The sequence below is a fragment of the Excalfactoria chinensis genome, chromosome 3 (assembly GCF_039878825.1).
Source record: "Excalfactoria chinensis isolate bCotChi1 chromosome 3, bCotChi1.hap2, whole genome shotgun sequence".
Lineage (NCBI taxonomy): Eukaryota > Metazoa > Chordata > Aves > Galliformes > Phasianidae > Excalfactoria > Excalfactoria chinensis.
The window spans coordinates 50,185,717-50,209,213 of NC_092827.1; the positions used below are offsets into that span (position 1 = coordinate 50,185,717).

General features: G+C 41.1%; 1 protein-coding gene and 1 long non-coding RNA gene across 3 annotated transcripts in view; both read right to left on the minus strand.

Annotated features, from left to right (window-relative positions):
• The window catches only part of LOC140250263 (uncharacterized), a 30,884-nt gene extending 21,323 nt beyond the window's left edge, over positions 1-9,561 (minus strand). The window contains exon 1 of the long non-coding RNA XR_011903125.1: positions 9,487-9,561. This is a non-coding gene — a long non-coding RNA (uncharacterized lncRNA). The remainder of the gene's footprint in view (positions 1-9,486) is intronic.
• A 9,112-nt stretch (positions 9,562-18,673) lies between these two features.
• The window catches only part of ARHGAP18 (Rho GTPase activating protein 18), an 82,830-nt gene continuing 78,006 nt past the window's right edge, over positions 18,674-23,497 (minus strand). For both annotated transcript variants that reach the window (XM_072333300.1, XM_072333301.1), the window contains exon 15: positions 18,674-21,040. In XM_072333300.1, coding sequence (XP_072189401.1) covers positions 20,949-21,040 — 92 coding nt within the window. In that variant the 3' untranslated portion in view covers positions 18,674-20,948. The remainder of the gene's footprint in view (positions 21,041-23,497) is intronic.

Below are 23,497 nucleotides of genomic sequence, written 5' to 3' on the forward strand. Positions count from 1 at the left end.
AAACTGCTTAATTTTTGTTAATAGATCATTGAATGGATGCATCAAGCACTGCTAGAAAGGCTTTTAGCCTTTGAAGATTCAGCAGAGTGTCCGGGAATGATCCCTAATGACTTTTATTTATTTATTTACACTGTGCAACAGATTCATAGCATGGTAGTCTCTAGTCAGACCAAAAATGCAGAATATAGCAGGCTTTGAACCATATTCAAACTGTTAGAGATTACAACACTGCTTTCTGTGCCAAAAATCTTCCCAGTAGTTCAGGGCTGCACACTAACATCTATGAAGTGTATATTTAAATCCTTATTTTGGTGGATTTTTGCTAAACTTCAAAACTAAAAATTTCATACTCCGGTACCATTAAGATTGTATGTACATCACAGCAAAAAGTAATGCTTCCTATGTATTTCCATGGAGGCTACAACTAAAAGCACAGTAACGCTATTTGATAGTGCAAGTTCCCAGCTGCAAGACACTATTTTTCAATATAGGCATCACCATCAGTGCCATGGTTTTATGATTTTTTGTTATTGGTATTCCACATCATAACATCACATAGAGCACTGGGAGTTAAAGTGTTACTGGTCCAGGTACCTGTCCCAGAAGAGAAGAACTACTACATTCCCCCAGAAGACTGTTCACTGTGCTGTTATCATTTCCACTCAGAGGGAAAAGATAAAAGGCCCTTGTAGGTCATTAGTCCTCCTCTTCCCTTTTGATCTCAGTAGTGTATTAGCCCCCTTGATCATCTCCCCTCAGCATTAGAGTAAGGCCTTTGGATTTCGGACACTCTTTCATTTTATTTGATTTATTAGCTTGAATTCTAATTATATTGTAGTATGTTGTATTACAGCGCATTATCTTGCATTCTGATATCTTATTTAGTAAATTGTAAATTAGTTTGTTTCTCCTCAGATCATTGCCACTGTTTTGTTTTTAGATCCATCTCTCTACCCTTCTCCTATTTTCTCTTTTCCCTTTTGGGGCATGGATCCATGGGTTCCCCCCATCCCACTAGTTATAGAACTGGGCCAAACCAGTCTGTAAACCATTGACAGTTAGCCATGCATTTTTGTCAACAATGAGATAAAATCCTGCATGCCATACTTTACTTATGACAATCTACATCAGTTCAGGCAACACATGCTGCTGCTATCACCACTGTTAAAAATGCACTACCTGCTGCCTCACGGTGCTCACATTCACTGTTCAGTCCCCATAAACATTCAGGAAATGTTGATGAATATCAGTGAGTGCCATTTTTTCCCCACATGGAGGAACTCAATTCCACATCTTTGCTTTATGGGCACCATCACATCAGATGCCATTCTTTCAGACTGCCCTTCTGCTTCCATCCATCACACAGCAACATGTAACAGAATATTTGCAGGAAGGCTCAACCTCTACTGCCATACCACCAACATCTGCCTCTGACATCATGGCCCAACATAATGTGGGAGGCATTAAATACAAGAGCTGCTCTGAAAGTAAGATAGCCCATTCTGACTGAGAACACTTTCAGGCATTTATGACAAACACTCACCCTGTGGGTGGGACAAACCCTTGTTCAGCTCTAGCTTTAGGCAAACTGCTATGTGGGGAAAAAATTGTGGATTTGATTTCAAATGCACTCACTTTTCAACTTAAACTCTTTGTAAAGGGTAATAATATACTTGTGCTTTCAACCTAATCATGCTTTCATCGTTACATAGAAGCTCAAAGAGAAAACTGTTTTGTTGGTTTATTATTCTTCTTCAGAATGAACAAGAAAAACTTAAACTGCTTAAAAAGCAAGCCCAGCTAAGACATTATTTTTAATTTGCATGTTTGAATATCAAATTCTACCAGTACTTCAGTCATCCATCAAGTCATACAACACACACACAAGCTGAACTCCTGTCATAAATAAAATCAAACAACACTTTTATTGTCTCATTGTCCTGGTTTTAGCTGGTCTGTCACGGCTGCAGTAAGAAAATCTGAAACATCCTTGGCTCTGAGCGGCACTGCTCAGCAACAACTGAAAAACTGCTGTGTTATCAACATTGCTTTTCTCCTAAATCCAAACACAGCATCACACTAAACACTATGGGGAAAAAAAATAATTAACTCTGCCCCAGCTGAAACCAGGACATTCATGCTTCATAATCAGATAAAAAAGTATCCAGAACTTTCTGTAGAAGCAATCCTTAAATATACTGCTGATGCATCATGCAAACCCAATATTATTCAGTCTACGTATTGCTATGCTGCTACTATTTATACTCAGATGTATAAATAACATCTTCAGGTAGATGAAATCCTTGATGATTCCCGATATGATGTATCTATTTTAACTCCAAAAACCAAACTGCTTCCATTTCAGCTTTAGTGAACAACATATGACAGTGCTTTAGAAGTTAAAGTACCTAGTTTGACAAAGGAATAATATTCTATGGAAAGAAAACCCCATCAGTCAGCTCTCTTACACATCTCATGCTCCCACTGGGACCAGCATCAGAACAGAGCTCAAATCTAACACTGCCTCAGTTTTCACTTGGCTACAGAGTTACTTATTTTGAAGAGCACTGCATAAAACTTTCCTAATGCTAGAGTTGCATCTTGTTTCCTTTGAGCACAAATTTAAACCTGTGCTTTATGCCTTCCTCTTAGTATGCAACACATTACTACACAATGATGATAATGAAAGCAGATGTTGGGCATTCAAAAGACTAACTTTCATGATATGTAGCATTATGTAACATTACGCAAAGTTGAATAACCCATTGTGACATCTCCCGTTTCAGTCATAATTTATTTCAACAACTTCTGTGCTTTTAGTTGGCACAAGCAAGAAAAGATGACCAGCATCTGAGGCCTCAAAGCTGTAAATTTCATGTGGCTTTCTTCACTAAGATTCTGTGCTACAATACAACACAAATTTGATTTCACAACCAAAGGCCTCCTGAGCTTCACGCCAGCAAACTGTCTCTTTGTGAAAGGAAGAGCCACCCATGTCTGTGCCCAGCACTCTGCGCCAAGGGACTATAGAGCACATGTGAGGCAGGCCCCAAAGTCCCCCAGAGGAGCAGAAAGATAGAAGAAATTGAGGCCTCCCCTCCACAGTTTGGAACAATCAAGAATAGGATAGAGCTTTCTGAGTACTGAAATACTCAGAGGTGCAGACAGGCCTGAAACCACACACTGAAGTCTCTGTAGCTTCCTCAAGAACTTGCTGAGCTTTCTTACAAAGAAAGGAACTCCCTAGTGACCTGAGATGTACACATGGCCACTTAAATCTGTGGCACAGAACAGCAGCAATTTAAGAAACTGATTTGTCATATGTATTCACTCAAGCCCACTTCTTTCTGTTAACAACTGTGCTATTGCCACTATTCAGTCTATTTTGAGGATCAGAGCAAATATTTGCACTGGTTTAATAAAGGGGGTGGGGGGAAGGGCAAATTTGGCTGGAATAGCCAAAGTTATTGATAATTCACCAATACTGAAGCAAGTAAGAAAAATCTGCTATTTCTGACTGCTGTTACAATCCTGTTGCTTGGTGGGAAGTCTTGAGGTAGAAGGGCCAGAGTATGGATAATACCGCAGTGCATCTCTTCCAGACCATGGACAGAAGGCCAGACAGACTCCTCAGATGATCGATAAAAATACCAGCAATGGGTTGGCCTTAATAAGAAAACCTGCTTTTTACCTGGCACTGCTTATTGCTGATGCACAATGGAGGAATAGGTTACAACATGCAAAACACTGACATTGGTTCGTAATATGAGTTAACATAGAATGGCTTAGTTTGCAGGGGACCTTAAATATCATCCAGTTCTACTCCCCTGCTACAGGCAGGGCTTCCACCCACCAGCTAAGGCTGCCCAAGGCTCCATCCTGCCTGGCCTTGAGCTCCTCCAGGGATGGGGCATCCACAGCCTCTCTAAGCAACCTCTTCTGCACCTCACCTCCCATAGAGTAAAAAACATTTTCCTAATATCTAACCTAAATTTCCACTTTTTTAGTTTAAAGCCATCCCCCCCTTGTCCTGTCACTATCAGGCCAAGTAAAGTCAGTCCCTCATCCCACTTGTAAGCTTCCCTCAAGTACTGCAAGGTCACAGTGAGATCTCTCTGGGGTCTTCTCCAAGTGCAACAAGCCCAATTGTTATACACTGATACAGCCACATGGACTGTTCTGAGAGGGAAATAAGCAGGTAAGGAATACCATTATAGCACGGCAGAAGAAACAGTTGCCACTGCTAGGAGTACTTCAGCTAGAAACCTGTGCCAGGGCAGATGCATAATGGCAAAGGGGTTTGTTTCTGACTTCTCCCAGTAACAGAATACTAAATAAATAAATAAGCACCATAAAATCTGCTCAAGGCACCTGTATCTACTTCTATCACGGTGCTCACACGTCCTGAAGATTCCAAGTATTCAACAATGATTATGGGTATAGGTAGGTTTTCCAATTGTGCTTGAGGTTTTATTCTGTTTATACTTTTTTTCTAAATAATTATGGGCCAGAAAACTCAACACAGCTTCTCACACTGTGTTAATTAGTGCCCATCCCACAAAGGGATTAGAGAGAGGAAAACAAAAACACTGCTTTCTACTTACATTAAAGCATTCAGCACATAGATTAAAATCCAGTAGAGCTCTTTGCAAGGCAAGGTTTCAAGAGGTACAGTGAGCTGAATGTGCAACCATAACATATATCTAAGACCAGGTCTGCAAGATGCTAAGTGCAAGACTAGGGCAAGCACAGCCACAAAGATCACAGCTTTTCATACATCATTCAGCAGGGATATAATTTTAATCTTCCAATTATGTTTTATATACCTAACTTCAGTACCAGTGTACTCTCAGACACCAGCAGACATTGCCATATTGTGTTTTAAAGCATCTACAATGTTCTTCTGTAAAAGATACTGGATGTTCCTACTGCTTAGGAACTGATAAAAGTACTGTGGCAGATGGGGAATTAGGTTTACCATTTAGCTGCCCAGTCCATGGACCATTTTTCATCCACTTCCCTTAAGTTTCATTTGTTTATATTTTTACCAGCATTTCTCTTATCCATAGTCACTTTGATTGAAAAAAGACAGTTCCTTTTTTACTTTGTGGTGTGACATCTTTGTTTTGTGTTGCATCCTGTTTTGCACGATGTAAGAACTGACAGTTTGGATTGAAATTAATTACAGATTGTTAGGGCAAAAAAAGCATCAGTCATGTTAGTGATGACACGTTCCTTTCTTCATGATACTTCTCTTACTCATTTATGAAATAACATAATTCCAAATCAAAATCTTGTTTGGCTCTTTGCATTTTTCCTATTATGTCATATGTGACTGACTTGGAGCAAGTGAGAAAGCAAAGTAGATATTCCTGTACCATGGGGTAAACTCTTGAGAGAGACATAGGGAGGCCTAGCTGTAAGCCTAAAAATAAATAAATAAATAAATAAAGTCTTGAAGCAAAGAAAACCCCAAATCTGTGTGTGTGTGGGGGGGGGGGGGGGGGGAGGGGGGGAATAAATAAAATAAAATAAAATAAAAAGCCAGCACAGAATAGAAATGGCTTGAAAAGGCCACCGTGCTTATCCTCCCCTATTGACAGGGAGATCTTCAACTCAGTGTTTTTAAACTCAGTGACTCTGGCTTTGGGCAAGGTTCTCCCTCCTGGATGAGTTCAAGACAAAAGGCACACTGCACTTCAGCTCTTGCCAGCCAAATGCAAGCACTCTTCAAGGTAAAGGCAATTTTACAATCCTGCTTCATTTATCAAACCTGACAAGTACTGCACATTATGCTTTCCATGTAATAGTTTGACTGTAAATTTACCCTCAGCAAGACCCTCTCATATGCATTCAAACTAATTTACTTCTCAGTAATCAAGTCCTACCTCATAATTTGCTTAAGTGCAGGGCTTAAATTGACTAAATCAAATGCATTTGCGCAAACTCCATAAACAGAGCCATTACCCACCAAATAGCAAGTTTAAGAGCATCAGATGCTTCCTTACAGTGAGAGAGCTGGCTCAGGAGCCCCACATCACTCAAGCTAACGACCATGTTTCACTCTGCATTTCATTAGCCAGACTCAGGCCTCTGATATCTCTTTTTTTTCTATAAAGGGAAGTGTAAGGAGCATACAAAGCTTCATTGAGTGCTGCAACCAAAGCAGCTAATGCTCATTTCCCAGTGCAATGAAAAGGAACCAGCAGTGAAAGATGTATTTAAATACTCCCGCTAACACATACATTAGCTAAGCCATGGCCATTCTTAAAGATCTCAGCCACCTAGCACACCGCCTCCATTCGCAGAGAAAGTCATAAAACTGCTGGAGCACTCTGTCAGTACATGATTTTTACAGCAGGGCAAATATGGCTGTGTCATGCTTATCAGCCTCCTGGACAGCACCTCAAAAGCGATACGCAGTTGCAAAGAGCATTCGGCCTTTTGAACCTTCCCTTGAATAACACCCAAACCTCCATCCACCTGACAATGATGGACATTTCCATCACCTGCACCATAATTTATCCTCAAATACTTGTTAGTATAAATTTAATCCAGTGGCTTTGCAATTTAAACATCACAGTACTGTTAGCAATAGAAGACAATATCTAGTTAGTGTGGGTTCAAAAGTATTTAAAGACTTCATGCTTACTGACTGCTGCAATGCAAATAGGGATTAAGCAGTTATGTTCATTCTTAAAGTTTCAATCTCTATTTCAACTGTCTAGCTGCCATGAAGGGGAAAAAAAAAATAAGCCATTACCAAAGTTAGTAAGACAATATTTTTTGTTAATACCTATAAAATAATCCCAAACTTGTATAGCTTGAGATGAAAGCCTTAAACTAGCAGGCTAATTGGAAACAACTGCCAAGTTCTTAATGCAAACAATTAATAAAACATAGCATTTATGAAATGCTTATCTTGAAAATGCTTTAGGAATTCATTTTTCTATTAATAACCAAAAGTGGTAATCTGGGTTTACTGTTAATAGCATGGAATAGCATGCCCATGGCAAAGCCATTAAACCCAGGAAATTAAGTCATCCAACACATTAAGTATACCATTCATTTTCAACTGCTTCTCCTTTGCTACTTCTGCCTTCAGCTGCCTACATGCTAATCTCCATCAAAAATTAATAAGTAAGACACCGTTGTGGCTACCAAGATAACACACTAAATAATTATGTATAGATCTATCAAAAACAGGTTTGCCTTGGGCATGCCCAGCAGTTCTGGCATACCTTCATATATATTGGCCCTGAAGAGCAATAGCACTAATAACAGAAGGGATCTAGTGACTGAGAAATAGTTATATACTGCATGGGGTCTCAATGCTCTGTAGCTCAGGTGTAAAGTACCTGAACAGTATAAGAATTATCACAGTGCTTTGCAACAGCTTTTTTGTTTGTTTGTTTAACACTTCTACTAAGGATTAATTTTTGATTAATGCTACATGAGGGAACTGGAAGTTTATGAGATGACTGTCAACTGAGAATGTTGTAGCACAGACACCAACACAGGCTACTCAGCAAAACTCTTCACTTAGGAAACAAGAGAAAATGGGATTTGCAAATACTGTGCATAGAATTCCTTTCCTGGATCTCAGTCCTTGTTTTAGGTTGTTGGTTTGGTCATGGATTTTATTTTTTTTTATTTTTCTTAGAATACATACTTCTTTTCCGAGTATTATTAGCCTTACTTTTCATTGTCTTTATATACAAACTATAGCCCAGAACACAGCATACTAGAACATACCTACAAGAACAGGTCCAGTATTAGTCACACTTCCACAGCCTACAGTCTAAAACTTTCAGTTCTGAATTCAACTCAGTTACAATTAGGCTTGCTTAGCGATGCAGGGAAATTTATGTATTAATTCAGTGCATCCTAAGGAAATTTTTGAGGCAAAGAACTATCAAAGCCATAAAGCAAGTCACAGTGGTGCATCACTTTAGCTCTTGCACTGGGGGAGGTGCATCAGAACCCAGGTGCAGGTGGTCAATTGTTTATGTAAAACCAATTACTGCACTCAGCATTCCTCTGCCCAAACCCAGCTGGAGCATGAGGGGTGCCGTAGGTCTAGAAAATAAAATGAGTGGCAGTAGCTTAATTCCTTTATTTTCTCTGTAAGAGCACACCAGATCACATAGCACTTTTTTTTGCTGTCTAAGACAACACTGCAAATCCTGACAGCTGATGACAGAAGATACAATGGCGCATAAAGGTCTCTGCATGGACTACTGGCTGACAGTGATCTCACATGTCCTCTCCAACCTCTCCTTGAAGTGAGGGTATGAACAGAGATTTCCATTTCTTTCCCTTCTGGACAGCTACCAACACTCCCTGTTACACACAGTTATCAGTCATGCAGACTCTTTGAGCATGCAGGCAGCTTATAGAAATCGATCCTTACGTTACACAGAGATGAAATATAATCTCATGTTCCTCATTGTGAAAGGAAACCTGGCAAACATCTCTAAAGACACAGCAAGCCTTCTTCTGCTCATACAGTACAGAGTGAATTTGGTTTTAAAAAAACAAGATGAATCAACGCAATTCAACCCCCTCTGTCTTCCCTGTGCTCTTTTCCACAAAGCAGACATCCCTGTCCCCATCAACAAACAATTACTTATCTAGCAGCTCTTTGTTTTTTCACAGCAGTTTAGACACGTACACATTGTCAGTGCATCTCTTGTTCTAATTCTTCTGCCATTTCAGACTAATAGAATAAGTACTAATTACCCACTGCCTTGTCATGAAGCCTATTAAAAAGCACTGAAAGGACAAATGGGTGAAGGAGTCAACCACTGTAGCAACATACGTAATATTACTTTCTTTGTGGGTCAGAGGACTCCTAAGAACTGGTGACTTTTCTAGATGCGATCTTCCTTACAGCTAAAATCAGCTTTCATTGTGTTAAAATGATTCCTTTTGTTCTGCACATTGAGACACTTTATTTCTTCCTCAGTCTCAAACTTTCCAGTTCCTCATTCCTCCCTTTGCCCCTATCCCAACTACATCAGCCACGCTGCCTGCAAAGGCAGCCTATGCAAGCTGATAAGAAAGCTATTGTCCATTCACAGCAATCACAACATGAGAGGAAACACTGTAGAATTACAAAACAGAAACAGCAAACAAGGTTGAGGTAATTCACTATAAACAAGCCTCTAGCCAGCAGCAACCACATGTTTCTAAAAAGGCCTCCTTGAAGTTCAGTATCAGATGCTTAACTCACTCCCTCCACTTTAAGAGCTTGTTTAAGGAAACAAACAAACAAACCACCCACAGACAAGTAATCCCTGTCCACACGGTACATCTTAAACTTGTGTCAGGGTGTACCAGAAGGCAGACTAGCACAAGGCCATGCAACTAGGCTTCTTACTCAGCCACCATGCTTTTCCTTCCCCCAGCAGCTGTTGCTTGATTCATTAGTAATACAAAAACAAACACGTTGTTCAGCTCTTTCAGAAGACGAAGGTAACTTACCTTTTGTCCAGCACACCAAATATCAGTAGTATCCAGCCAGCTTTCTCAAGGATAGAGTAAGGAGGTAGGTAAAGAACTGACACTACAAAAACCTTGACATGAAACAAAGGCTTTAACAAACGAGGCTGAACTGTAGCTTCACTTCTGCCCCTCCCTCACTTTCCCAGGTGCTCACAATGAGGTTATTGCCTCCAGCTGTGTGCCTCAGTACTACCAGCATAAGGGGGGGGGAGGGGGGGAGGGGGAGAAAGGGCAAAGGCTTCTGCATCCAGCCTGCCTCCTAAAGCAGTTGTAGCAGTACCACCATTGGTACGTTCCTGGTCTCTTACTGAGATCTTGGGACTCTACATAGGTCAGCTGGGCTGCTGGCCTGGAATGCTCGTTTCCTTGGTTAAGGAATGAGTAAGGGAATTGACAAAGATGATAGGGGAATTGTTTCCCTTTCTGCATGGGTTAACTCCATTATGCCAAGATACAGAGGTGATTTGTATTTCAGAACTAAAGTGATAAACATTTATGCTCTTTTAATTTCCCTGTAACTGAAGACACACAGTGAAAAGTATCTACACTGGTTTTATACTTGAAACCAAGATTAGATAAAGTGTTTCATAAGCAACTAACAATTATGTCTGTCTCTAGGTGCTCAGCTTGGGGCACACCAACTATTGAAAAGCAAGTACATGAACTGTACACATGCTTTCAAGAACTACTCTGCTGAAAAAGTAAGTCCTGCTCAGGTACGCCATGTTGGGAAATATCAGTCAAGTGCAATCACATTTTGAAAATTCAGGTAGAGTTGCTTGCTTTGCTTGCTATATAACCTGCCAGTAAGGTCCCTGTCTCATTTTCTGCCATGCATTTCTGTGTATATCACTTTGTAGTAATATCATATTAGATGTTTTTCTCCAAAATTTCTGCAAACAGGCTACCAAAATACAGTCAGGAGACTAGAGGAGGGCTACTCAAAACCAAATAATAATTCTGGATGATCTGTGTATAGAATTGGAAGTTTGGCACAGGGTATTGTAAGCTCCTATTGGCTCATAGCAGGGAGATAAATCTAACAGAGTCAGATGTTACAACATAAAACTCACTTGTAGCTTTAGAAACAGTTAGACAGTAGGTAAAGAGGTGGGAAAAAGAAGTGGATATACATGAATGTCATCTGCCTTTTCTTTGCCCAGTCTCTAGTTTAATAAGGTATTCCTGCAGGTATGCTGTTTTTCCTGCTGGATAAATCATTGTCATCCAGATAGGTTGTCATGTCACCATTCAATTCCTTCCAGGTAATTTCAGAAAGTGTGGACATCACTGGTCCTAGCCTAGATCTCCCAGAACTTTAGACTCTCTCCTTCAGGAGAAATGCTGTTTCAAGGCTGCAATCCCATCCTTTAGCCATTGGGGTATATTCCCATTGAGGTCTGTGAAATCAGAAGAAAAACTTATACCCAGCTTTCCCAGTTGTTCTCATTGCTCTCAGAGCTTTTATCCCAGAAGACTCCTCCTCAACAGAATGAATTACAACGGCTTCAAGCTCCTTTCGAGTCTCCCTGAATAGGCTATCTTGTTCAGCTTGCAGCAAACAAGAACCTTCATCACGCTGCTGTCACTTTCAGTACTCAGTTCCAACCACATAACAAGCCCGTTCAAATTTCCCTTTGTTTTCTACAACATCAGTGCTTTGCTTTTTATATAAATATTCAACTCCAGATTTTGATGGATATTTATTTGTCATTGTTCAGTTTCACTAACTGTTCCCTTCTGCCCATGTTGTAAAACAAGGAACAGGGATGCTTACGGTTTCATTGTGGGTTACATTTCACAACACACACATGTATTTATACATATAAATATACATATATTAATCTTTTTTCTGCTGTACATAACTGAGAAGCAGTATCACTTCCTTCAGAGCTGAGCAAGGAGAACTAGAAACTCACTCTTGCCATGCATCCCATTCAAAGTGAACACTTGTGAACTGCAGGACAGGACTGATGCTTGATCAGCACTGCTGGATGGCTTGTTCAAAGAGTGACCATTAAAAATAAGTTCATGCATCTGTGTTTGGAAATTGCTTGCCCAGCTAGCTGTCTCCAGTTCCCAAATAAATTTGCAATACAATATGAATAAAAAGTATTCTCCACATGCCAAAAGTAGGTGCAAATGACTACAAAGTTTAAATTTCTTATGAATAATTTGTAACAAATTATGTCAAACTACCGTAAATGCAATGAGGGGTCAAGAAAAAAGGGGCTACTTGCTGCAAGTTAATTCCTACAAAGAGTTATTAACTACTTGCCAACCAGTCTTTCACTGCTAGGTATGATAAAATCAACGCACTCAGAACCAAGTTTCCACTGTAACACCTCCAGTACAAGGAAGGCAGCACACAGTATGCTAAGCCCTTACGAAAGCTTGGCCCATAAAAGTTAGAACTGACCCTTCTGTTCCTTAATAAATGTCAATGAGACACCAGAGACAATTAGGCTGGGTAGTTTTGCTTACTTCACATTTTCTGTTCTTCAGATATAAGGCTGTTCAACTTTTTCTGTTTTATCCACGGTATAAAGGTGCTCTCTGAGGACAGTTTGAAGAGGAATAGCAACAAACTGTTCCTGGCGGAAAGGACACATGAAAATGCTGTGCTGGGGTAAATCTGTAGGGTCTTCTGCTTTAGAGACAAATTTGATACTCTTTTCCAAGCTTAGAATCACATTTCTTTCTGTCTTCTCAAATTTCTTAACATACCTCAGCTAAACCAGGTTTTCTATAATAATTATAAGTATGGATGGATTTCCATACTGAAGACCTGGCCATTGCCATAGCTTTTGAGATTAATGTCTGTACCTGACACTTAGAACTGCCATTTCCTTGTTCACAAATCCCTTTGCCAGAGGGCAGGCAGCAGGTGCATTTGTTGGCACCAATTAAACTAAATGAAGACAAAAGCAGATAAAAGCTGCACTGAAACGTGCTGAGCCAAAGCATTCCTGACACTGTAAATACTTAAAAGTGATACAAAAGGTCAGAGGATAAATAAATCAACAGCTTAAGAAAAGATCATTTGTGCCCGTGCCATTTCATTCAGAAATGAATGGCATTTGTGAGAAACAGTCACACACAAAAAGAATTAAAGAAAGACTGGGTAATTACAGAGGTTGTTTAACATTTCTAAGCAGGGCTTTGGACGATCATTTACCAGAATGAGGAGACCAAGCACAAGGGCAAGCGACTGCTGGTGGCGTGCAGTCACTGTGAACCTGAATGTATGGAGCATGAGTAGAAGCCTGGCTGCTGGGTTACAATTACAAGCCATGCAGAGCTACCCTCCCTCAGGTCTGTGTGGCACCACATCCTTCAAGGTCACGGGGACACTGAGACCACAAAAGGCAACAAAAAGCATGGAAGGAATCAGCTGGGAAAGAGAAGAAACTGTTTCTGAACTGTGGGGACCAAAAAAAAGTAGTGTATTAGCATTGAAACAAGACAAAAAGGGAAAATGTTGCTTTCTATTAGGATTGTTCTTTTGTGATAAATAATAATCAAACTGTCACAAAGCAGAGGACTGAAGTTGGAACTAACCCTTGATGAGATTGCCAATGATCTAACAAGCCTCAGCTTCCGAAATGCTACTCCAAGTCACCCCATTACAGCAGGCAGCCGTGGCAGGGAGGATTATAGCACAGTGCTGACCCTCCAGAAGCATTCTCTTTTGAGAAAGCAGGCATGCTCTTCAGCTTTGCTGATTTGGGTTCTTCAGAGAGAACAGCGGGAGACCTTGGAGCGAGCCTTTGGTAGGGGCAAGGATGGTGCCAAGTGTTTCTGTGCTCTCAGAGGTGACCTGGAGGTAAGCTGCTGCAGTGAAGAGATGAGCACAAGCAGTGAGAGTGGTTCAGAACTTTCTCTGTCTGTTCTGAGACAGCCTGCAAGGAGAGAAAAACCTCTGCCTCCAGAGGCATTGTAAATGTTTTACACAATATTAAGCACAGGGATAATGAAATGCTGTTTAGAGAGCACAACTCCTACCTTGATTTGCTAAAGCTTACCTTGACATAAACCGTTGTACAGTTAAGGTGTCAGGGCCTCAGTCACTTTCTTAAACTGAATTTCACAAGAGAATTGCTGTGCTTTTGTGAAGTGGGACCTACTCCAGCAAGGAGCCCAACAGAGACTGGCTGCAAAACTTCAAAGAAAAATGTTCTGAAAATACAGAAAAGCAACCCTGCCCACAGGTGGGAATCATCCTTTGAGTAGCACACTACAGGGATGGTATTAGAAAAGAACAGAGAGGTCTTAGAACTGCACTGACATTGCTGAAGCAAAATCTACATCAACATAGATTTACTATTAAGATAACATTCAAAGAAAAACTGCACAAGGATCTGGACACACTTGAACTCCCTTTATTATGTACTACATACTATAACCACGCAAAGGAGCAGACCAACAATGCTGACCCTAGAGTATATCCAAAATGCTAATCACAACAGAAGTCTCAAAAACACCTTGTGCACTGCAGCAGGGAAAAAGGCTTTGGGACAAATAGCAGGAGATCTCTTGGCATCTCAAGACCCTCCTGAGGCTGGGCCAGCCAAGTGTCAGCAGCTGCAGTGTCCCTGGTCCCTGTCTGAGAAGCAGAGGTTGGGATCAGCAGCAGTTTGTATGCCATGACAGCTCTGTACCTACCCACATGCTAGAAATCAACAGAGCCCAGCTGAGCAGCCTAAAGTGTTCATTAGCTGAATAGCTAAGTCTATGACTTGCCAGAGGTGCGAGCTTTCCCCAGCATATGCAGGACTGCCATGGATACAATTGCCTGTCCAGTGGCTAAATGATGTGTGTGAGCACTGCGGGAAGCTCCTGATCCCTGGAGAAAGAGATAAGAAAAAAGATTAAATTTAATTTATTTTTTAAGACCGAGGACATCTCAGCAGTACACAGACTTGAGACAGAACATAAACAGGACTGCTATACTGGTCTTGCCCTCATCAGCACACCAATATGCTGTTTAGTTGTACTTTTTATGCACTAACATTTTTTTGTCCAAGGGCTAAATAAATGTTTTAAGAATTTAAACTATGCCATCATTTTCAGTGCCTTGGAGGAAAAATCAGTTCATTCCTAACCTTATCAATGTTTTAGACTTGCTTAGCAAGTGTTTCTTTATTACATCAGTTTCTCTTATAATGACCCAAGCAGATTTAGGCATGTAGGAAATTCTCTGGAAGAAAAAAACTAAGAGCACATAACTGTAACCATATGTATTTCATAAACACCCTTAAAACATCCACACTGCGGTTGTACAGAAATATTATTGTCTATAATTATGCTCAATTTTCACTATTCCCAACAATAACCTTCAAAGAGAAAAGGTACCTAATTTAAAAAGAAAGAAAAACAAACAAACAAACAAGTCACACACACTGCCTACAGGAGAACATCCCCTCACTTCAATATGGCTGGGGACATGAGTATTCTCTGCTTTCATAGAATCATAGAATCACCAAGGTTGGAAAAGACATAAAAGATCATCCAGTCCAACTGTTCACCTACCACCAATAGCTCCCACTAAACCATGTCCCCTCAACACAATGTCCAATCGCTCCTTGAACACCTCCAGGGTTGGTGACTCCACCACCTCCCTGGGCAGTCCTGGAATGTGCCTCAGCTCTTCCTGGAAGACCTCTTCTGAAACAGTTCTGCATGGGGATAACAGCAACATTTGGTCTGCAGAATTGACTGCCTTGTTTTTTCTACTTGGAAGGAACTGAATTAAACAAGAATCTTATGAAGTATACCATTTCATGATTGCACAGTGGCCCTTCGTTGGTTATCTTAACAATACTTTCAACAGTAAGATTTATTTTTTAACACAATAATTCCCTCACATCTCCTTTTACCATCTAGCCAAGCAGAACTGGGGCAAAATCTGGAGACCACCCCTGTAGGGATGTTCAAAGTAATAAAAATAAAGGCACTTTGTCTTGGTAGGAAAAGCTGAATGACTGAGAAGGGTTTTGCAATGGTATGATTGCTGGCCAACTTTTTGCAAAACCATTTCCAAACTCATAACCATGCCAGTATTGTCTCTTAACTCACTGCTAAACTCAATGAAAGGAAAATCTTGTTTTGGTTTAAAATGGCACATTGAAGGTACCACTGTAGATTTTTGCCAGGACTCCAAAACTGCATTAGAATGGTTTTATAAAGTTGCTCTTATCTCTCTTGCCTCATACCCCCACGAGATGCAGATTATTTCAAGGTCAAGCATTTAAAACAAAAAACAGCATCCCAGATGGATGTCACCTGGCTGCATCCTACAACCTTACAGTCTACGGAAGCAAAATGGTGTACTCAATATGTACAAGACAGTCAAGTAGAAAAAGAGCCAGACTGGAATACTGAGATGGGCAACTCTCACTTGGTACTTCATGGATGTGTGGCTCCCCACAGCACCATCTGCTCAGGCTGTGGACCCTGCTGAAAGAAACTCCCTTTGTTCAGACTCACTCAGACTCATAAATAAGTTTGGTTTTTGGCAGACTATAACAGAGGTTGAGCATCCAAAATAAGGGCCTGGGAGCTCATTTATCTTGTAACTTACAGCACACACTGCAGGAGCATACTAGAATATAATTAAAGCAACTATATTAGATTAGATATTATTTTCAGACAAACCCAAAATCAGAAGGCAGGCTTTCATTCAAATATCATTTCACAGATTAGGGGGAGAAGTGATTGAGCAAGAAACCGGGTCTAGATTGGAGGCAGCCCAGGGTTTGGAGCCTGAATCAGATGCTTGAACATTTTGGAGCACCTACATATTCTCCCATTTACTCTGGGTCATTTGGAATGAGTCAAACATTTGCACATTGATAAATAGCAAGGGATACTCCAGCAACTTGTGTATACTTGTAAAATTCTGCTTTGCAAAGCTGTCTGTCCTCACAGTTTCACCAGACAAATCTACACTGATTTTGTGCATCTCTAGGCATCACCTCTTTATTCTTCATGCTCTGGGGACACAGGAATTCCCATGGGGAAGAACCCAGAGCTGGCTTACCTGCAGGATCTGATCCAGTGACTCAACATATGGGAGTCGTGATAGCTACACCAGAAAGCAGGTGTTTTCAAGACATGTAATGGTAAGATATGATTCTGAAACAGTAAACGAACAGACTTTGGCTATCAGCAGGAATTAATGCTACTAATTGGTCACAGAGTGACACGGGAAGAAAGAAGAATCCTTTCAACTGTCCCAAAAGTGACGAACTGGAGAGCAGTAACATCTGTGGAGATTCCAAACCAGCACTTATGTAACAAGATGGAAAGTTGTGTTCCTGTTACTGCTTAACACTTGCACATACATGAACACTGCCATTTGATACTAGCCAATTTTAGGTCTGATCTTTGTCCAGGATGAAGGTGGCTCCCAACAGACCTATGAGAGGAGGGTGCAGGAGTACTGCTGCCCACCCCACAGGTAGCCCAGCAGGGAGGGTGCTCACTGAGTTGCTCCCAACAGGTAGGAAGGGGGATCAACTGTTCTAGCCAGACGTTAAGAGCAAGCTACACCACAAAAGCCAGCCCTGAATCTGCTTTAGTGCCTACATAAAGGTAGAATTTATGCTGTCACCCTCCCTTTGATCAAAGGGCTTGTTCTGCCTCTATCTTCCTTTCCGTTGCCTCATTTTATGGAACTCACAGAAATTTAATTATTTTTGAGACGTTCTCTCCCCTTACTCTGACTGCCAAGAATGATTGAAATCTGCCAGCAGATCCAGAAGTAATTAGGGGAAGACACACACTGGCAGTGAGATTACCCCAGACACTTTCCTTTGGAAATCAGGCTAAAACTCACAGTATTATATTTATTAAAACCGTCCCCTGAAGTCAGATTTATGATAGCTGAAGTCCCATTACGGGTGATACGGCAGATTTTTTTAACAGTTTTGGAGGATTATATTTGGTTTCTACAAATCAGATTGATCTCAGCCCTTCAGCCGCAGGCAAGCCATATAGGAATAGTTCTCCCATCTGCTAAATGGAGATGAGAAGTGCTTACCTGCCTCTTCGTGTGCAAACAGAAACAATGGTTTGAAGATCCTGCAAACACTGCCCTAGTAAAAAGTAATTATTGTAAACATTGCTGTAAAATTAGTGCATACACGTTGTATTCTTCTTGAATGGCTGCAATGTTTTAGAAATAGAAGTGCTACAGAGATTCACTCCTTATATATATTGAGGTGCATTAGAGGAAATCACTCATTTAGCGAATCTTTCACTGAGATTGCTTTTCTACGGCAAATTAACTCTTAATGCTTAGTAAAAGTGCATATTTTGTTAAACAGCTTCAGTAACTTTTAGGAAGAAAAGTAATGGATTGTTAAAAGGTTAAGGCAGGACTTCCTAAAGCATTTTCTCCTCAGTGGGAACATCTCCTAAGGCCCTGAGTTCAGAGCAGCATCATGGGAGGCTGCACCAGTGCTTACCATCGAATGGCCGAGGTGGAAAGGGACCTGTGTGCCCACCTGCTCCAACCCTTGGCCAAGCAGGGAGGCCGAGGGTGCTCAGCATCACGTCCAGGTGGCTTCTGAAGATCTTCAATGAGGAGACTCCACAGCCTCTGGTCAACCTGTGCCCGTGCTCCATCACCCGCATGGCACAACAGTGCTGCCTGACCCGCTCATCTCCCCATTGTCTCCATGAAATCCCCGCTGCCAGTGCCCCACCACATGCCCTCCTGCAAGCTGCACATGGAGGGCAAAGGTGGGATGGAAGATAGTGCCCTCCCAGTGCTCTCTTGTGAGGGGGGAATGCGAGGACCCACAGAAGGCAGCAGCGGAGTGGGTGGAAAAGAGCAGGCACCAGTCACCCCGAATACGAAAGGCCGGGAGCCGGGAAAGGGGCGGGCAGCCAGAGCAACCTCTACACTTAGCATTCAAACAGAAGCATCTGAAACGCCACCCAGAGCAGACGACGCGCTTCGCACCCGCTCTCGCAAGACAACGCTTGCAGCGCGCAGCCGTTTCTTTCCCCGGCTCACTCACTGCCGTGTAACCTCCAGCTCCTCCCGCGAGGGGGCGCCATAGCACCGCGGCCGGGCGCGCTCCATTCCCCGCTTGTTGTCATTAGTGCTCCACACGCATGGTAACCTTTCACATAATAACTCAAAGGAGAAGAGCGTCCAGAAAAAAGCAAAATAATAATAACATTTAATTATAAAAGAGCTTTTTAAATTAAAAAAAAAAAAAATAGATAATGGCACTAAACCAGAAACGAAGTTATTATTAAAAGATCATAGCCAGCAGGCGGTTGTAATGTTACACCAGAACCATACAGCTGTTCCGTCCTCAGCACTTTGCTCCTGATTGGCGTCCCAGTTGCGAGCAGCTGCATAAAGAACTATACATACTACAACACACGTCATTTCTGAGTTACATGACAAAAAACACTTTCTATGTATTGCATTAGATTCATAAATATTTTGCCTAAGCTCTGCTCTGGTTTCTGGTTTTCTACTCTATCCCTTAAAGGACAGCAAGCGAGTTTTGTTCTACTGACAAAGTGATTTGTCTCATTGTCTCATGGGCAGTGCCGCCATGGCACAGTGCAACACCATGGGGGTACCCACAGAGAAGCACTGGGTGCAGATCTGCTGCAGCAGTCTCCAATTGCCTTCATCCCAGTCTGGAGAATCCTTCCCTGCATCCTGTCTGAGATGTTTTAAAAACAATAAATACTTACACCTCTCACATTGTTCATACACTGTGGATAACTTAATCAGAAGGTGCCCACATTTTTTTCCATGACCTGTCAGAATTCTACTTCGCTGCTTGTGTATAAAATAGAGTTCCAGTGGTTTCTTAGGGAATAACACAGCCAGGGCCTGTATCCAAAGCTCAGCAGAAAGGCCCCTGATTCCTTTAATCAGCTTTGATCAAGTTTACAACAAAATCAAATGCAGTTCTTGATTGTATATAGATATTCCCTATGAGGTCAATGTAATTCTGTGTGCATTGGAAGAAAATGCTTAGTTCCAAGGATATCATTTCACAGTAGTTACTTCAGGCAGTCAGCACGCAGGTATGCGCTACAGCAGGGGTAAGTTAGTTTACAAATCAACTGTGAAGTGGCACACAGGTCTGTAAGCCCAAAGCATTGCTATGGGACTGGGTTCCAAAGCCACATCCACAGCAATTTGTACTGCAGTGAGCCACGTCAGTCTGCAATTCAGTGTCAGTGACTTCCACAGGGAGCATTCAGTCCTTCCCCGCCAAGAGAAGGACTTGCCATAGTTCACCACTGGACAATTAATTTTCAAGTGGTTTAGACAGCATCTATCAGGGAAGGTAGAACTTGATTCTAGCCTCATCCAGGATAGACCAGATGTAAAGCTGGTGGTAGGTAATACCTATGCACAGCAGACCTTTACCCTGATTTTGAGTGAAAGGTTTGGTGGACTTCTATGTGAAACTGAGCCTACAGTTTCTCTCCACAGTTATTTAATTCATCCCGAAAGTCTTTATTGTGCTCATAATTGGCAGATTTTGGCAGTTCACAAAATGCTCTGCAATCTATCAGATGTCCAAAAAAAAAAACCAAAAAAAAAAACCCTGAAATCAACATTTGCAACATATCCGAGTATCACTGCTGAAAAACTCAGACATCTTCCTAGTGGTGACAATATGCCAGAAGGGACGCTGCCAAGAGTGGTGAGCTTTAAAAGTGACTCACTGCATTATACTGTCCTACTTTAAAATAAAAAATAATAATAATATCAAGAATACAATCAATCGTAATAAGAATAAAAATATTAAAAAGATCTAGCAAAAAGATGCATAGAAAGCAGTTTCACAGTTGTTTTTAAATAGCTTCTATCAAGGTTTACCTAGAAAGTGAACAAAATTAGGACTTCCAAAGACAAAATATACATTGTACTGCAGTTTTTTTTTCCTGCGAATTTCACACTTACTTGAGAAATGGTTTTAGGTATTTTTAATACTGTACCATTCAGAAGTGCCGATTAGGATTTGGTTCTCCAGTGTCCTACCACTGCAAAAACCTATACGGACACACACTTCTATGCAAACAGATTTTAGATCTCTAATATAAAGAGGTTAAACATCTGTTTGAAAAATAAATTCTTCAGAAACCAGACCTACCAGATGGGAGTATCATCAAGGGAGATTAGTGCCATTAAAATGTTTAACTGACTTACTCTCGTATCAAATAAGTGGGAAAAGTTCTTTCTGGTATCTTGCTGTAAGTAAAAGTGAAAATTTACTGGTAATCACTGTTGGGTTTCCATTGCCTTTTTTTTTTTTTTTTGTTGTTGCTGTTAAATTAGGTAAGTTTCTATTAATATGTATAAATACAGCCGAATGTTGAAAGAACACACTACCCCTTTGAAAAATTCAGCATTACAAAGTAAGTCCATGGTTTGTTCTTTCGCCATGTGCTTAGCTCTGCTTAGATTTTATAACCCACTCAGCATTTGGGTTGAGCTGGTACAGGTCCTTCATGTAGGTATCATCATCGAGGCAGCGTTCCCCTTAAAAAAAGAAAAGAAAAAAAAAAAAAAAGAAAAAAGGAAAAGAAGAAACATCAGTGAAGAAGAAAAATAAATTAAAAATAAATTATTTTCAAAGTTGCTGGTTTATTCATTTAGGTTTTCAAGCTATTTCTGTGGCATTTAACAATGGACAACATAGCTAAAGCCTAGAAGTGCTTTCATCCTTCTCATCTGTCTTGGAGAGGAAGGGATGCAGGGTGAGGCTGTCAGGGAAACTGTGGGAGGTTCCAACTCTGTGGCACTGGGTCAGATTCTTCACACAGACTGTTCGCATGGAAGCTCCACTCTCTTAAGGTTTAATAAAGGAAAACAGGGCCCTGATTGCCTTGTGGTTAATTCAAAATTCCTTTGAAGCCCATTAACATTTCTTACTTTTCTGAAATGGACAGTTTGAGCAGTTTGTCCTTGCTAAGAAGGTATTGTTCCCCACCCTGCTTCTCTCCATTAACACTCCTGCATAGCACTTTTAGTGGTTACTGTCACAAGAGAGATAAGTAGTACAATGTTTTCGGTGCATTACAAGCAACTAATTTATGTTTAGTAGCTACAGTGAAAATAACATGCTGTTCCATCAAGATCAGCTTTCTCCTCCCATTTCCCCAGGGGCTTTTGCATTTACCGTTATTCACTACAGCCCCTCTCCTACTCCACTGTACAAGTGACTGAGGTAGATGACTGGTAGCTTCCTTAATCTGCCATCCAGATGTTTCTGGAAATGCATTCTCCAAAAGCAGAAGGCAGGCAGAGGTGTCACCCTGCAGTGGGGTCAGCCTGCCAGCTGTCCTGACGCCCTGCTTAGAACAGGCAAGCAAATCAGACTGTCTGCTCAAATAGGCTCTTCCTGATACACCTCTGTCCCCTCCACATGCCAGGTGGCATCCTGTCTCCTCTCAGGCATTTTTATCTCAACCAGTGTGCTAAGTACCACCCACACTCCTGGACAAGCCCCCCAATGACAGCACAGGAAAAAAAACTTATGGATGCCTCATCCCTGGATGCATTCAAGGTCACATTAGATGGGGCTCTGGAGAGTGGGTGGGAGCCCTGCTCATGGCACCAGGCTGGAACCGGATAATATTTAAAGTCCCTTTCAACCCAAACCATTCTGAAATGCTATGACTTCTGTATCCAATCCTGCTCATGAAGCAATAGCACAAGTCCTGCTCAGTGCCATGATGCCCCACAGTGTAGTGGGTACACACCAAAAGAAAAGTCTGGAGACTTCAGCAGCTCCATTTGTTAGAGTAAAGGACGTCAGCATTGCTCATATTACAACTGTGAGTGTAAGCATAGGAGTACATTATGAGACTGTCAGGTTGTCTCCCTTTTGGGCTCCTTGTATATCAGCCACACTGGGAAGAAAGGAACTGCAAAGATTTGGAAAGCCAGTCTATATTAACCTGTAGAGCAGGTAAATGTCAAAGAGTTCCTCTTGTCTCAGATGAGAGACTGTGACTATAATGGATACACAAGAGAAAGATGATATCATATCATAGTATTGTGCGAGTTGGAAGGGACCTTAGAGATTATCGAGTCCAACTCCCGGGATTTGAGCCCTCTGTGTAGCAGAGGGGCACTTCTACCCCTTGCGCCACAGGGGGGATTCGAACCCGGGCCCTCTGGTGTTACAAGTGGCAATTCTACCGCTGCGCCACTAAGGTGGCATCCAGATATCTTACTTCTTAGGTGTTTTCTTGTTTGGTTGGTCGTTGGTTTTTTTTGCCTTCAAAGCTACTAAGAGCACAAAACATATCTCTTGCAAGGAAAATATGGAAGTGTTATTTTTAACCTACATTAATTTTTTCAGCTTAGTCATAAAAAATTAAATTGAAGTAGTGATTAGGTTAAATGGAATAATGATAAAAATAGCAACTACATGCAGTACTTAAATTTGCAGTACAGACATACGGTATATTCATGGGAGTTTATAGTTTCAGATAAAGTTTAATATGCCATGGTTAATAAGGAAAAAGTGAATGCAAGTTCAATACAATGCTGTCTTCTAGGTTTTGGGGTGTGTCAGATTTTTGGGTTTTTTTGCTCAGCTTATGGAAAATAATGGGAACTAATTCCTAACACAAAAATACTTTTGTATTCATCAAAGGAAATTTCTGAACTGCTTTCAATGATAGCCTTTGGCCTTCATCTTGCTGATCTGCTATTTGCTTTAATCAGTGGTTACACAGAGCAGGAAAGACTAACTGTTTGAAAATTTCATTACTTGGTCATTTTTTCTATTTTAATGGTCATTTCCTTATTGGAGTCTGCAAGCAACACTACAATGAAAAGCATGAAGGGCTGTAAGTTCACTTATTGTGCCTCAGTACAAAGAGATGAAGAAGATAAACTTCAAGCACCTTTCAATCCAATCTTTCTATGCTTCTTTATTGTACATATGTATCAGGAACATCTGAAAAAGTAGTCTTCCTCCTCTAG